Source organism: Anopheles cruzii, chromosome X (assembly GCF_943734635.1).
Source record: "Anopheles cruzii chromosome X, idAnoCruzAS_RS32_06, whole genome shotgun sequence".
Taxonomy (NCBI): Eukaryota; Metazoa; Arthropoda; class Insecta; order Diptera; family Culicidae; genus Anopheles; species Anopheles cruzii.
This window is the reverse complement of record NC_069143.1, coordinates 4,519,161-4,531,827: the sequence shown is the minus strand read 5'-3', so window position 1 is coordinate 4,531,827 and position 12,667 is coordinate 4,519,161. Positions and strand designations below refer to the sequence as shown.

At 40.1% G+C, this 12,667-nt stretch overlaps 1 protein-coding gene across 1 annotated transcript in view; it reads left to right on the top strand.

The window, feature by feature from the left end:
- Positions 1-377: 377 nt before the first annotated feature.
- LOC128268641 (pituitary homeobox homolog Ptx1) overlaps positions 378-12,667 on the top strand; it is a 31,516-nt gene continuing 19,226 nt past the window's right edge. The window contains exon 1 of the mRNA XM_053005798.1: positions 378-810. Within this exon, the coding sequence (XP_052861758.1) occupies positions 378-810 (433 nt within the window). The remainder of the gene's footprint in view (positions 811-12,667) is intronic.

The following is a 12,667-nucleotide window of genomic DNA, read 5'->3' as shown; positions in this document are numbered from 1 at the left end:
ATTTGATAAATGTAAAATCCTTATAGTTATCCTTTAAGCGATTGAAAATTTATATTTTTTCCATTCTTTTCTTCGCCTTGTAGAAGAACAACACTTCTTAGCACATAAAGGACAGAAGTGACCACGGAATTGCCCTATGGTCGAAATATCGACCACTAAACAAAACATCGCCCTCTCTGTCAGACCGCAGCAATCAACCTTCAACTGCGTCGCTTCATCTGCTCGTCATCGTGCCGGCATCACAACGCGCTGCAGCCAGCTTCTTTTGAGAACACGGTCACCAAAAAGCCGCCAAGACGATTTATCTCCGGTCGTACAAGGATATCTTTCCGGGCGGTGGCCATAACCAGTTATCCTCGTTATATCCACAGTCCGTGATGGATCGCAGCGTCGGTGGAGGTAGTGGTGGTGTAAGTAGTGGTCCTGGTGGCCCTACCTCAGGCGCCCTCGACGCCATGAGTGACACAACCGGTCTCTGCCTGCAGGATCTGGTAGGAGGAGGCGCTGGAGGGACTAGCGGTGGACCAGGTAATGGCTCGAATGGGGGCAGGGGGGCTGGTAACGTCACCAATGGCACTGCTGACCACATCCACAATCACACGCATCATAACCTGCATGACAGTCTCGCCACCGGTGGAGTTAGTGTATCCTCAGCCATCACTAGCCTGATGTCTCCTGGAGGCATCAATAGTGCCGGTCTTGGTCACTTACACCATGGAACCCCTGACCTATCTGGACACCACCACCATCATCATCACCATCATCAGCATCCTTCGGTTGCATTACACGAACCACTGGAAAAGCTGAAACGTAAGTATCCCGATGATGTTGAAGCTGTTGAAAAATGAATAAATCTTTTAACCCGCCCCTTTTAAAAAGAAAAGTCATGTCCTCATCATAGGTTTAACAGTCAGTCACAATTAACATGGCGTATAAAATAGTAGATCAATTCAGTATATCGAAGAAGACAACTTGACAAGTAAAGAGACAAGTGTGTCGTTCACAGCACATGTAACAAACAAACGAACTAATGACGCTAATCATTATATTATAGCTTTTGTGCTATCACACAATCAAACAAATTAACCCTGAAAACATAATGACGCTCAATTAGATTACTACTGAATTTCCTTTGGCGCACGATTTCTTTCCCTTCCCGCGCAAGATTAGGAAATATAATGAACGACCCTGCACCCTGAACCGCAATGCACCCTTGGTTTCGAATTAAAAAACCGTCCGTTTTCCCCGTTCCTTGCTTTTTATGTCCATTGACATGGACAGAGAAGGGGAAGATTTGGTAATAGATTATATATTCCTCTTTCCAGGGGAAGGTCAATAAAACAGAGAGAAATACACAAAGTTTCAAGACTTGCCACAGTTCAATTTGTTTATAAATACATTATTATGTACAGAACTATACTGACGGTTGTTCGATCCCTTCCTTCTTTTAAGTAAAACAAATGAAAACCAAAAAAACGGCTAATAAAGAACGTTCCGCATCACGATTCTGGGCCCCAGTTAGTTTCCGGTATAGCTTTCACTGGGTCACGTTCCACTTCTATTTTCATCCTCCTATTCCTGAGACAAATAGATTTCAGTCAACAATGTGTTCAGTTCTGTACTTTCTGTTTCCATTGTCGCTCATTCGTTCCTCTTTACAACCAGCTAATATTCGATATGCCTTCCAATGCGTGCCGGCACTTGATGCAATTTGTAACCTATCTGTTAGAGTTGTCCCGGCCCGGTCAATGCATTGATCGTCAGTTTTGGAAAAAAATTGGATAGTCGTGTAACATGTTTGAACTAGTGCCTAAAAGTGCCATCATTTGACGTCAAAGAACTACTTGATGAACGATCTATTTCACAACACGAACGAAATAAGTGGAATAACTGCTCTTGTCGTTCGAGTGGTTTGACGCCGTTGAAACTAACCGCTAACTCGTTATATCGAGAACTCTTGCACCACTAGTGACGCAGTCGTCTAATCCCAAACGGGAAACCCCTTTGTCTTTCTGTACGGTCTAAGAAGACTTTATGGATTATTCTCGCGACATGGCCAGTCCATCGGAGCCCGGCGAGACGTATACGCTATACGACAGTAAGCACAACCTATACACGTAATGCTTGTTGTAGCGACTCCTCCATTGGCCTCATTTATTCTCCATTATTCACGAACTCGCCTGTTATCCTATCAGTGCCTGGTGCTTTGTTGATCTTCAGTCAACAGATGGTCCTGCGGGTTTCTTCAATTCACCATGGCAGAAGCATATTTGCATCCGGCAGTGCAGAAGTTGTCTGCTTGGTAATTTGGTCATTGAGTAATTCATCAAAGTGCTGGGCCCATATAGAGAGGAGCTCTGATTGGTTGCTGATCGGATTTCTTACCTTGAAAGGGTAACAATTGAACTAAAATATAAAATTGTTTCGATGACCTGCTAGCGCTTTATAAAATTATCTCGTGTGTCCATATCGCACTCCGCTTTCCTCAAGTTCACGTATTTTTTCATATTTCCAACGTTAGTTTTTTCTCGTTGTGAAGGTTTCTATCTTTTCTTAGTTCCTTCTCTTGTACAATGTTCTACGCTTGCCAGCGTTCTGTGCCCTTCTCTTATTGCTGGGTATGCGCACTTCTTTCAACCGGTCACATGTCCATTATTTCGTGTCAAACTAGCCACGTCTGGTCTTGCTATGACATGTAACTATGACCATTTGGGGACAGTTTCTCATACACGTTTTTGTTAATTTTAGAATTAATAGTAATAGTAATAGAAGGTTATCTCTTCATTGAAAGAGTACTGTATTTAACAAAAAAACCTCACTAAATCTTGTTTTGGAAAGGTTATACATTACCGTTATGGTTTCTGTTCAAAACAAGAAATGATTCTGAACAAGCGAGGGTGAGAAATTAGCCGTGAAAGGTACACTGATACGGTTCATTCTTGTGGGGCGGAGAGTTGATATTTCATGACACCGCACTCGATGACAAATTGCCGGTTGCCGCAACGTCCGAAGTGAAACGCTCGCAAATGACAGCTGCGCCATGCAAATTCGGTCTCCCATGGCAGACTGATGGTGTTTAACACCTTAAGTGACAGGAGGGTGAATCCTGAAAGAAATGGACATGGTAATGGGTATTAACTATCCGATTGAGGGCATTCAATTGAGGCATTCGGTGAGCAAAAGAAAACAAACGGAGGTACTACAGAAACAAAATATTGATATTTTTTCTAATGAGTCGTTTTTTGCTTATCGCTTATATTTTTGCCTTACCGAAAATTGCTTATAGCTTATACTTTGGTCGAACTGCAAAGCGATAAAATGTTAAAAAGCTATCTGTTAGTTATTTTGTTTACAAATCTAAATTTATTTTTTTTACAAATGAATGGAATACAATAAAAACTATGCGTTAATACGGTCATTAAAGCGTATCACGAAGCAAAATTCTTCGCGAAGGCGTACTTCGAACGACCACTGGATAATATAGTGAAATGAAGAAATAGGTGCTCCAAAATCATGTTGCGCTTAGCGAGATGTTGTGCTATTGCAAAAAATTTTAATTTTGTAATGTTTTGATCGATGTTTTCAAAATGAGACGCGTCGTGACAAAAAATGTTCCCACAAGGCTCCTTAAATGTTTCCAGTCTGACGGAGGCTTCTGCTAAAAAGCAATTGAAATACAAAAAATCGTCCTTATCAGATAATTTCGAAATCAAGTTTTCCGAAAGCATGATATGCTAAAGTTCTAACGAAGCATGACAGGCGTGTGCTAATGCACGATGCAACGCACATGATTACGCATTACAGATGCATTACGCAAACTACTCCTAATACTCACACAGTATTCTGTGTTGACGGTTTGACTGGTTGGAAAGAGTTCATAATGCACCAAACCACGATAATGTAAGACAACTGGTTCTCGTTATTGTTAAACCACATTAGTATTGTCATATCTGTTTGTCTACTGTATATACCGATATCTGGATACGGGTTTGAAACGGTCACCGAAAAATTAATTGTTGTAAAAATTTTAGGTAGTTTTTTCATAATACTGAATAGTCTGTATATTGGCATCGATTTGTCAATAGACAAAAGATTCGATCTGCGTTAAATGTTCGCATTAAAAACATAAGCTACCTAAAATAACGTGTACAAATGCCACAGTTAAGTCTCCACTTTAGCCATCAAATCGTCCAGAAGCTTTGCTCATATTGCTGTAGAAAATATGGATAAAATCGACACATTTTTCAACCAATCTGGTAGAAAGTGATATTCGTCAAACGTTGTCGCCAACTGCCGAACAGATTCCATCCTCAACATCTACAGATGAACTAAACAAATGCTTAATGTTTTGTGGTGAATTTGTAGTGTTTTGGAATTCATGGTAATAATTTGACTAGCTGCATTACCGTAGGTTATAGTCTGCAAGAAGTTCGCAGAGACCATTTTAAAACTAAGTGAACCGACTGACATGACCTTTGACATCAAGTCGTTGAAATTTGAAATGGTTGAAAGAAAATAGAAATGATTTCAAATGGTTGACTAAGCTACGTGACAATGACGAAAGAACGGAAGGAAAGAAGAGCCAGAAAATGATAATCCTCATTTACAAACCATATATTCTCGGTCATCATCCTCTATCGAACACAATGAGCATAAACATAACTTACATAACCTACATAGCCGGAAAAACCAGAGACAAATCTGGTAACTAGTTGAAAATTATTCTTCCAATAAAAACTATTCTTAGATTAAGATACGACGGCCCACAAAAATTATCTTTCAATTGCAAACTATTCACAGATTAAGATACGACGGCTAACATATGCTCCGCCGTATCTTAAGTTAAAAATGCTTTATCGAAATTTCCAATCTGCATATGTAACAGCTTCAGTGTTAGCTTCGGCACGTTGGATGCATCAATAATAAAAAAATCTTTCTATCTTGCTCTTTTACACTCTCTCGCTCTTTACTTCTATGCCTCATTCTCTTCTTTCCAAAAAATTGTGAATGGAAAAATCTCGAAGTTGTTGGTCGAAAAGAGAAGAGAGAAAAAGTGACAAAATGCCAGTGAGCTCAACAAAAACATAACAACTAATCTCCATCAATTTTCTCTCGTAATGGGTGTGATGAATGCCTGTTTGGGAAACCCAGGAATACACCAAACGCTGTACCGATGCATATATCCCACAATCCTGTGGTTTACTAGTGCAGCTGCACTGTGCTGCATTTATGTGTACGGATATTTATTTCCCCTAATAAAAGAAACATTTTAAACTGGACCAGCGCAGCTGGTAGGACCATAATTCTTTGTTAGATGTCAATCCGTCTGCGTTCCACAGCATCACAGTGCGAGAACTATTAAACACAACTCATCCTGTCTGCGACGAAATATAACATACTTGGCTATTAAAGCTAAATCATTTGAGATAGCAAAGTGAAGAAAAACAATTACATAAAAAATATAACCCATCCACAAAATAACACAAGTTTGACGTGCTATATTTGCTACCTGTAATATTTTACTTCTTTTTCTCTCCAGTACAATTCATTTTTGATTTCAAATGGCACATTGCGCCATGCAGAGTTTTAGGTAGTGATATGCTATTAGGTAGCTTATGCTATTATGGAATTCACACTAAAGTCACATTGGAATTTATCGATCCTTCTATCATTTGTCCCTCTTTTATTAAAAAAAATGTTCGCATGTTAATAATAACATGCGAACATTTTCGAGATGCTATCTTAAGTTTGAATTCCGCTGTTAAAAAAAAGGAGAGTAATGCGATGGGCATTCCATTCGGCCGCAGCTTGGTTCCTTATCATTGCAACCGTTTGTCTCACGCTAGTTTGACTCATGTCTGTCCGATCGGAATTGTCGGACTTGGTTTGGGGAGAAACACGGAGAATGCGTCGAGAAATTAGAAACCATTCATTTTATGTTTCAGTGTTGTCTTTTACACTGCTAGTTCTTTCTATTTTCATTCAAACGTTAGCTTGCCAAAGACTGAGCAATAGAGATGTTGTCAATGTTCCGCTTCATCGGTCGATTGGACCATTCGTCCTAATACCATAGAATGGGTCGGGTTGAAAGGGTCGACTGTTTTTGTTGCCGTACCTACCCACCTTGCCGTGCTGAATTCCTGGGTGTTCTCCTCTCTCGACAGGCAAACTCATTCCCCGTTACGGTTATGACGTTGTTTGATAGTCGTCGGCAACAAGTGTACAAATATCCCACGACGTCGAGGAGTCTTTTTGGGCAGCATTAGAATTTGACGCTGCGTGACATGGACAGAGCGTGAGAAAGCAGTAAACGCGAAACAAATTGTCGTTAACGCGTTAAACTGTCGAAGCCATAGTGAGCAGCTTATTTTTTGCAACCGTAAAGCTAGCCGCTTGTTGCCAGCTAAGTAAACTCACTAACTAGCTACAACTAGATACGTTGCTGATATCATGCCTCTGTTACCGATTTATAGTGTGGCTTAATCCTTAACAACGGTGATAGCATACTTTATAAGTAAGAAACTGCTCGAAAACATTATTTATGTTTTGTTTGGTTTTTGTACATTTTATAAATAAAGTTGGGAGTGGGAGTGGGAAGTCGGGAGATTCGACCTCCTTTCATTTTCATCACTCTACGGTTGCGGGGATCTATTTTAAGGATTTTTCCTCACTCAAGCTCTTCAGCACTTCATCCCCGATAAACTGCAGTAACGTATTCGGTCTTTAAATATGACCAAAGAGAGCTTGACTGTAACGATCTCTGAACCAGCATCCAGCACGGCAGTATCCGTGCAATTTATGACTGTTTTTGGAGCTTCGTGGCTCTATATCCTGGTGCCGATTTCTATCAACGCTTTTCCCCACTCCAGTGGCAATATATGCGTACTAAATTACTTCATAACTGTTCCGGTTCCACCCTGGTTCCCGTTTACTTGACCGCCTGTATAACGAAGGCAGTCTATTACAGAGTACAGAGAAAGATATCCTGCAGCTTTCTAACTACGAGTAGGTGTGCTAGAAGCGATTCATAAATATTCACGTTTATATCGACGACCAACAACGAGTGCACCCGAATCTAGTAGCACAAGCTCATATAGGATTGCAGGCTTTTCGGGCTGCTTGGCGTCGGACAAGCTAGAAGCATAAAAGATAATCAATACTCGGTACCTTGTTCGATGATCGGGGCCCATCAACATCCGATCATCCGGCACGGCTCATTGTTTTCATCATTCACATTATCCACTGATTCTGGTGCTGGTCCGGGTATCGGAATTTATGTGTGTGCACGACCGTCGATGAAACTGCCTGTATGAGTGTGCTGGAGTCCGCAGCACTGTTTATTATTTAGCGATTGCGGTTTCCATTTATCAAACATTGGTTATTCATATTCTTATTCGCACACTGACAAGAGACAAGACTGTGGAGTGGCGGAACTTGAACCCCCTTACACGTCATACCGATCATCAACCCTTCCTTTTGGATGCTAGTCTAGGATATATGAAAGTGTCTAGATGATGTTTAAATGGAGATTTATGAGTCCAAAGCACAACGGGAAATCTGACCTTCTTCCTTCAGATACGGTGGCAGCCACGATTCGTTTTCTCACGAATTCAATGCTCAGGAAAATCCTCAGCACGATGTAGTCTCTGCTCAACCGGCGAAATTTGAGACCTTTCTGGGCATGAAGTCTTCAAATAGATCTGTTTCGAACGTTCTGTAATACGACCGAGCATCGTCTATAATGTTATTGCGCCCTAGTCATATTGCGCCTTGAACATACTGTAACACATTGCGTAAAGTTGTAATGGTATTAGTTAGTTTTTGTGGTTTCTGTGGATTCTGTTTGTTAGCATATGACTTTGTGTCTAATACGCTCCGGAACTTTCGAATTTACCCCACAAAAAAAGAACAGAAACAATGCTGGAAAAGGATCCTTCCGAACGGAAGTTCAAGAACGAACTGTTATGGATGAATGAACGACGTGTGATCGGTTCAGACAAATTACGTTTTGCGAGAAAACAGACATACTGCACTCGTTTCCAAAAAGAGGGAGATGAGGCATGAAATGAGTTTTATGCCACAGTTTCTAGCTGTATTTTTACAACCACGCATATAGAAACCACAGTTTAACAGACCACAGAACATATTAAAATTACATGACGGCGTGATTTTTTTAATGAAAAGACCTAATAAATAACTGAAATTTACCATAACCAGTAGAGAAATAATGTATATTTTTTGTTTGCTTTATCGGTTTGCAATTCAGACGTAAAAATAGAAACACTCGGTGAAACTGTTGATCGGATTGTGGTATAATGTACCTATAATTATTAAACATCTATTCACCATGTTATCGGTAGAATAACAACACATACGAGTATATGTTTGCACAGGAACATACTTTGTGAATGTGATAGCCTCGTTCTCTACCAAATTGTAGTAATTTGATTGTTTGAGTGAAAACAAATTTGAACCTTAAAAATCAAACAGAACATAGTCAGATCCCTCAAAGCTAAACTAGAGGAAAACAAAAACAACTGGTCAACCTCAATATATCACATCAGGCTTTAAGTATTTTTGTAATACCAATTTTGAAAATATCAAGTCTACGATTCCGAATCAGTGGTGCTACTTTTTCTATTTTGATTGAATTTTTATCGTCTTCTTCTTTTGTCATGATCTTTACACTAGCGATGCTTCAAGTTTCCATCAATGAAGCAAAGTCAATCTGTTTTCGTTGTGAATGCTGTGTCGAATATGTACCTTCCACGCGCCCTAAGTACTAGGTCTATACGTTGAGAAGTGAACTGTTTTTAACACACGAAAAATGTTTATAAAATTTTTATGCGATTTTCTATTTTATTCGAAGTATGTGCCATTGCTAGCTATACATTTCTCCTATCTCTCTGCTAAATCATGGATTCCCAGAGGAAAGAATTCTTCGACTTTTTAAGTAAACTAATTAGTCTTCCCATTTCGACTTCCTCGTAGAAAACGAAGAGCTGCTCAGCCAATACGTATCTCATCGATGAAAAAGAATGATATTCGGAAAGAACCAAGTCTGGTGAATAACGCGGGGAGGGATAGCAGCTCCCATCCAAGTGATTTGATAGTATCCTGAAACAGTTTTGTTTTTTGGAGCGCATGGTGCTTGATTCCACGGGCCACCAGGCGCCCCCATTGAAGCCCACTAGAATTGCATTTTGGTCGTTTTTCGATCAATGCATGGTTCAAATTGATCATTTGTTGTCAGTAGCGATCGGAATTAACGTTTTCATCAGGTTTTAGGAGCTTGTGAAACACCACACCTTTCTGTCCCATCAGAAAAACCGTTTTTTGGAGTCCTTGGACGCTTTTTTTTTGTTAAGTCAAAATCACCATTTTGGAATTTTTAAACCACTTAAAGCACTGCGATCTTCCAAACACAAGTTCCGACAAGCATTTGGTGCTATTCCAAAGCAGTTTTCTTCAAAAGAAGCAGAAAAATAATAATCCCCGCAAAACGCTTTTTTCGAGCACAAAACTCGCCATGGTCTAACCCTTTCAACGGCCGTTTGCAAACTGATTAAATTTTTTTGTGACCTGAACTCATTTACCTGATGTCAAAACAAGGTAATGATGAATGAACCGCTAAACTGGGAAGTCCCAATCGGCAGGTACAGCCATCTTTTCAACAGTTCACATCTCAACGTATAGACCTAGTAGACGCAAGATGATGAAACGTAACAGTTACTATTATATTATGTTGATTATTATTATACGCCGTGTCGTTATTCCTCAGCGTGTATCCGTTGAATATTTCATATTTTCTGTTTAGTTGCTCAGGAGATTTGCCAATTTTTTGTTCATTTATTGTTTATATCTGAAACATGTAAGCGTACTTGGTCTTCAAACTTCTACAATCTGAATAGTTCGTGCCAAATTCCTGTAGGCTGTAGCTTTTGAAGCATGAAAGGGGTTGACTTGACGTGGACCGTTTATGTTGTAGGCCTATGAAGCGATTATCATTATTATTAGACTAAGGTTGTGGCTAAGTTGCTTCTGCAATCCTTGATTCCCCATGTCATTCCGCACCGCGTCTTCGATTGTCTACCAGTCACCCTTCGTAGATGTGGGTGAATAAATTCATTTGACCAGAAAATTGGTCCCATATGGCTTATTGTTTCCCATCTTGTCCTAGAACCCGTACCCGATGTTTTTCGTAAAATCGTGGCAGAGAAGATGGTGAGGGGGCTCAACGACAGGCGGCAAGAGAATCGCATAATCATTATCTGCCCATCTGAACTGCACTGGGTTTACACCCTTTGCAGTGGAAACCCCTTTCCAGCGTAACCGATCATCCTAGAAATCCTCTTTTTCCGAAGGGGAGAAAAACAAACTGTACTGAAACATGCGGACCCTTCGTCTGTCGCACAAAACAAAAAAAAAGGCACACATACACACAATGATGAGGATAACCTCAAACTCATTTTCCTATAAAATTATCATTTTTCTCGTTTTCCTGCTTTCCCTAAGATAACCCCTGGCTTCCGTTTAGCCTCCCCCAAGTGTGTCAGTCAATAAACGTTAGATTTGACTCTCCTCCCCTGCTTCTATTTCTTGTACTTCACCATCATTTCACTATTGTATATTCGACCCCTGTTTTTCGTCCAAAGCAAGGGGTTTGTGATTGATCGACATCGTTGTCTCGTGCCTTCGCTCGGGAGTGTGAAATCAAAACCAGATAATTTAGGATGCATTACGCACATGTTTCAATCTCAGCCCCTTGGTTTGGGAAGAGCATTTTCGGTACAATTCCTCCCGTGTTTTCCCGTCTAGACATTCGCTGCTTAAAAGAGGGAAAAACGGTCTCAGCAAGATTGAAACAGATGAGACAGATTAGTGTTTGCCTTTTTTGTAATTTGACTGTTTTCACCCTCAGACTACCGACTGCGACCCTTCTTTTGTTTTATGCCACCCAACCTTCCCTTTTTCTAACCCATCGCATGCAGGGTTTGCTCTTTTATTGCTTGCGCCTCAGGTTCGATTTGTTTTTGCGGGTGCATAAATATGCGAGAAGGGATTTTTTAGCTTATGCTAACTTTCAACAGCTTCCCCGGACGCTTCGCTCAGGGTAGGCAGCGGTAAATTAAAAACCATTAATAAAAGCTAACCATTAAAAATAGCAAAAGCATTAAAACTAGCATTTGTTTGGGTGTTAGTTTACTCTGTAAGAGATTCATTATGCTCAGAGTGGGTGAAAAACCTCGGGGTTTCCTTCATTTTTGGTCTTAGGTTGCAAGGAGCATGCAGTGTAAAGTATAATCAAATAATTTTAATTTTATATAAGACTATACAGCCTATTTTACTAGTTATTAGGGTTTCACCAGTGTTATAGTGTATGTTTGATTTCAATCTTATAGTGCTGCATGGAAAGCAGCGATTACATACCTTGTGAATCGCGTGAATTTCAAAACTTTTTGTTTAAGATTACGATGGTACATTTTGCATCAAATATGCACAATGTATATGCCTGTGTGTGTGTGTGTGTGTGTGTGTGTGTGTGTAGGGAAATATATCAATTAATTAGTCAAACATACATTTCCCTGCTCATAGATTTAAACGGTAGTTGTGGTGTTAAATTTGTTTTGTTTACCACCCTCGTATATACTAGGTCGTATCGTGGCGATGTGCAAAATAGCGCCACTGAAACTAGGAAAATTCATGAAGAAAACAGTTTTCTCATCTAGTTCTTTACACTCGTCTTTAGCCCATCCCAGTCGAGTTGGAGCATTTGAGGTGCTATTTTTGTCTGTATTGCTCTGATGCAACGAGGATGGCGTTCTTAATCCCATTTAATCCTATATTTCCTGAGCCTCATTCGGACACTGCAATCCCAGGAAGTCGCTTCGTTACGCTATGCACAAAACACGCGAGATATTTTGTAAAGATTTTTAGGCGTCGTATACCGCAATTCGAGGGCCGACACCAAGACGGAACGGTCGTCGTTAGCCTATACTGTGCCGACTGACGGATACGTTAAGCATTCCATCTGTCAAAGTCGAGAAAGAAACAGCCTAAAATAACATCTGTAACCAGCTGTCGGAAGAGATGGAAGGTAGTAGAGCGTGAGGATAATGAGTGTTAATAATTCACAGGGGGCTAATAACACTATCACGGCAGGTACAACAAATGACAGAAGTCCATGAATGCTACGCCGACAAATCATCGGTCAATTAGGCCAATAATTAGTCCTATGAGTACAGAAAATAAATTCGAAAATTTTGTGTAAAGGCTTATTTGAGAAACATCGAGGAAAATAGGATGCCACGGAGGCTTCAGCCAACATAATCCGCCTATATGACATTCTGTTGTTACAGTACTGTACCGCGAAGCCTTACCATACAGCAACCATGTGAACCAGTAGATTTGTAGATTTGTTTTCAGTTGCTGACGCATCAGATAATGTTTATTAAATCAAATTGAAGATTGTTTCCAACATTTTGGAGCACAAATTGTTCAAAAATGTATTCCTTACTTTTCATAAACATAGCTCTTGACTTGTTGAATGGTATTTTTTTCGTAATAGCCTCACAGAAAGAAGTCAGAAGAAATTCGGTAACAATAAGCACGCAAAGTTTCCATAGTTTTCACAATTGAACGATTATTTTCAATGTACAGCGCTACA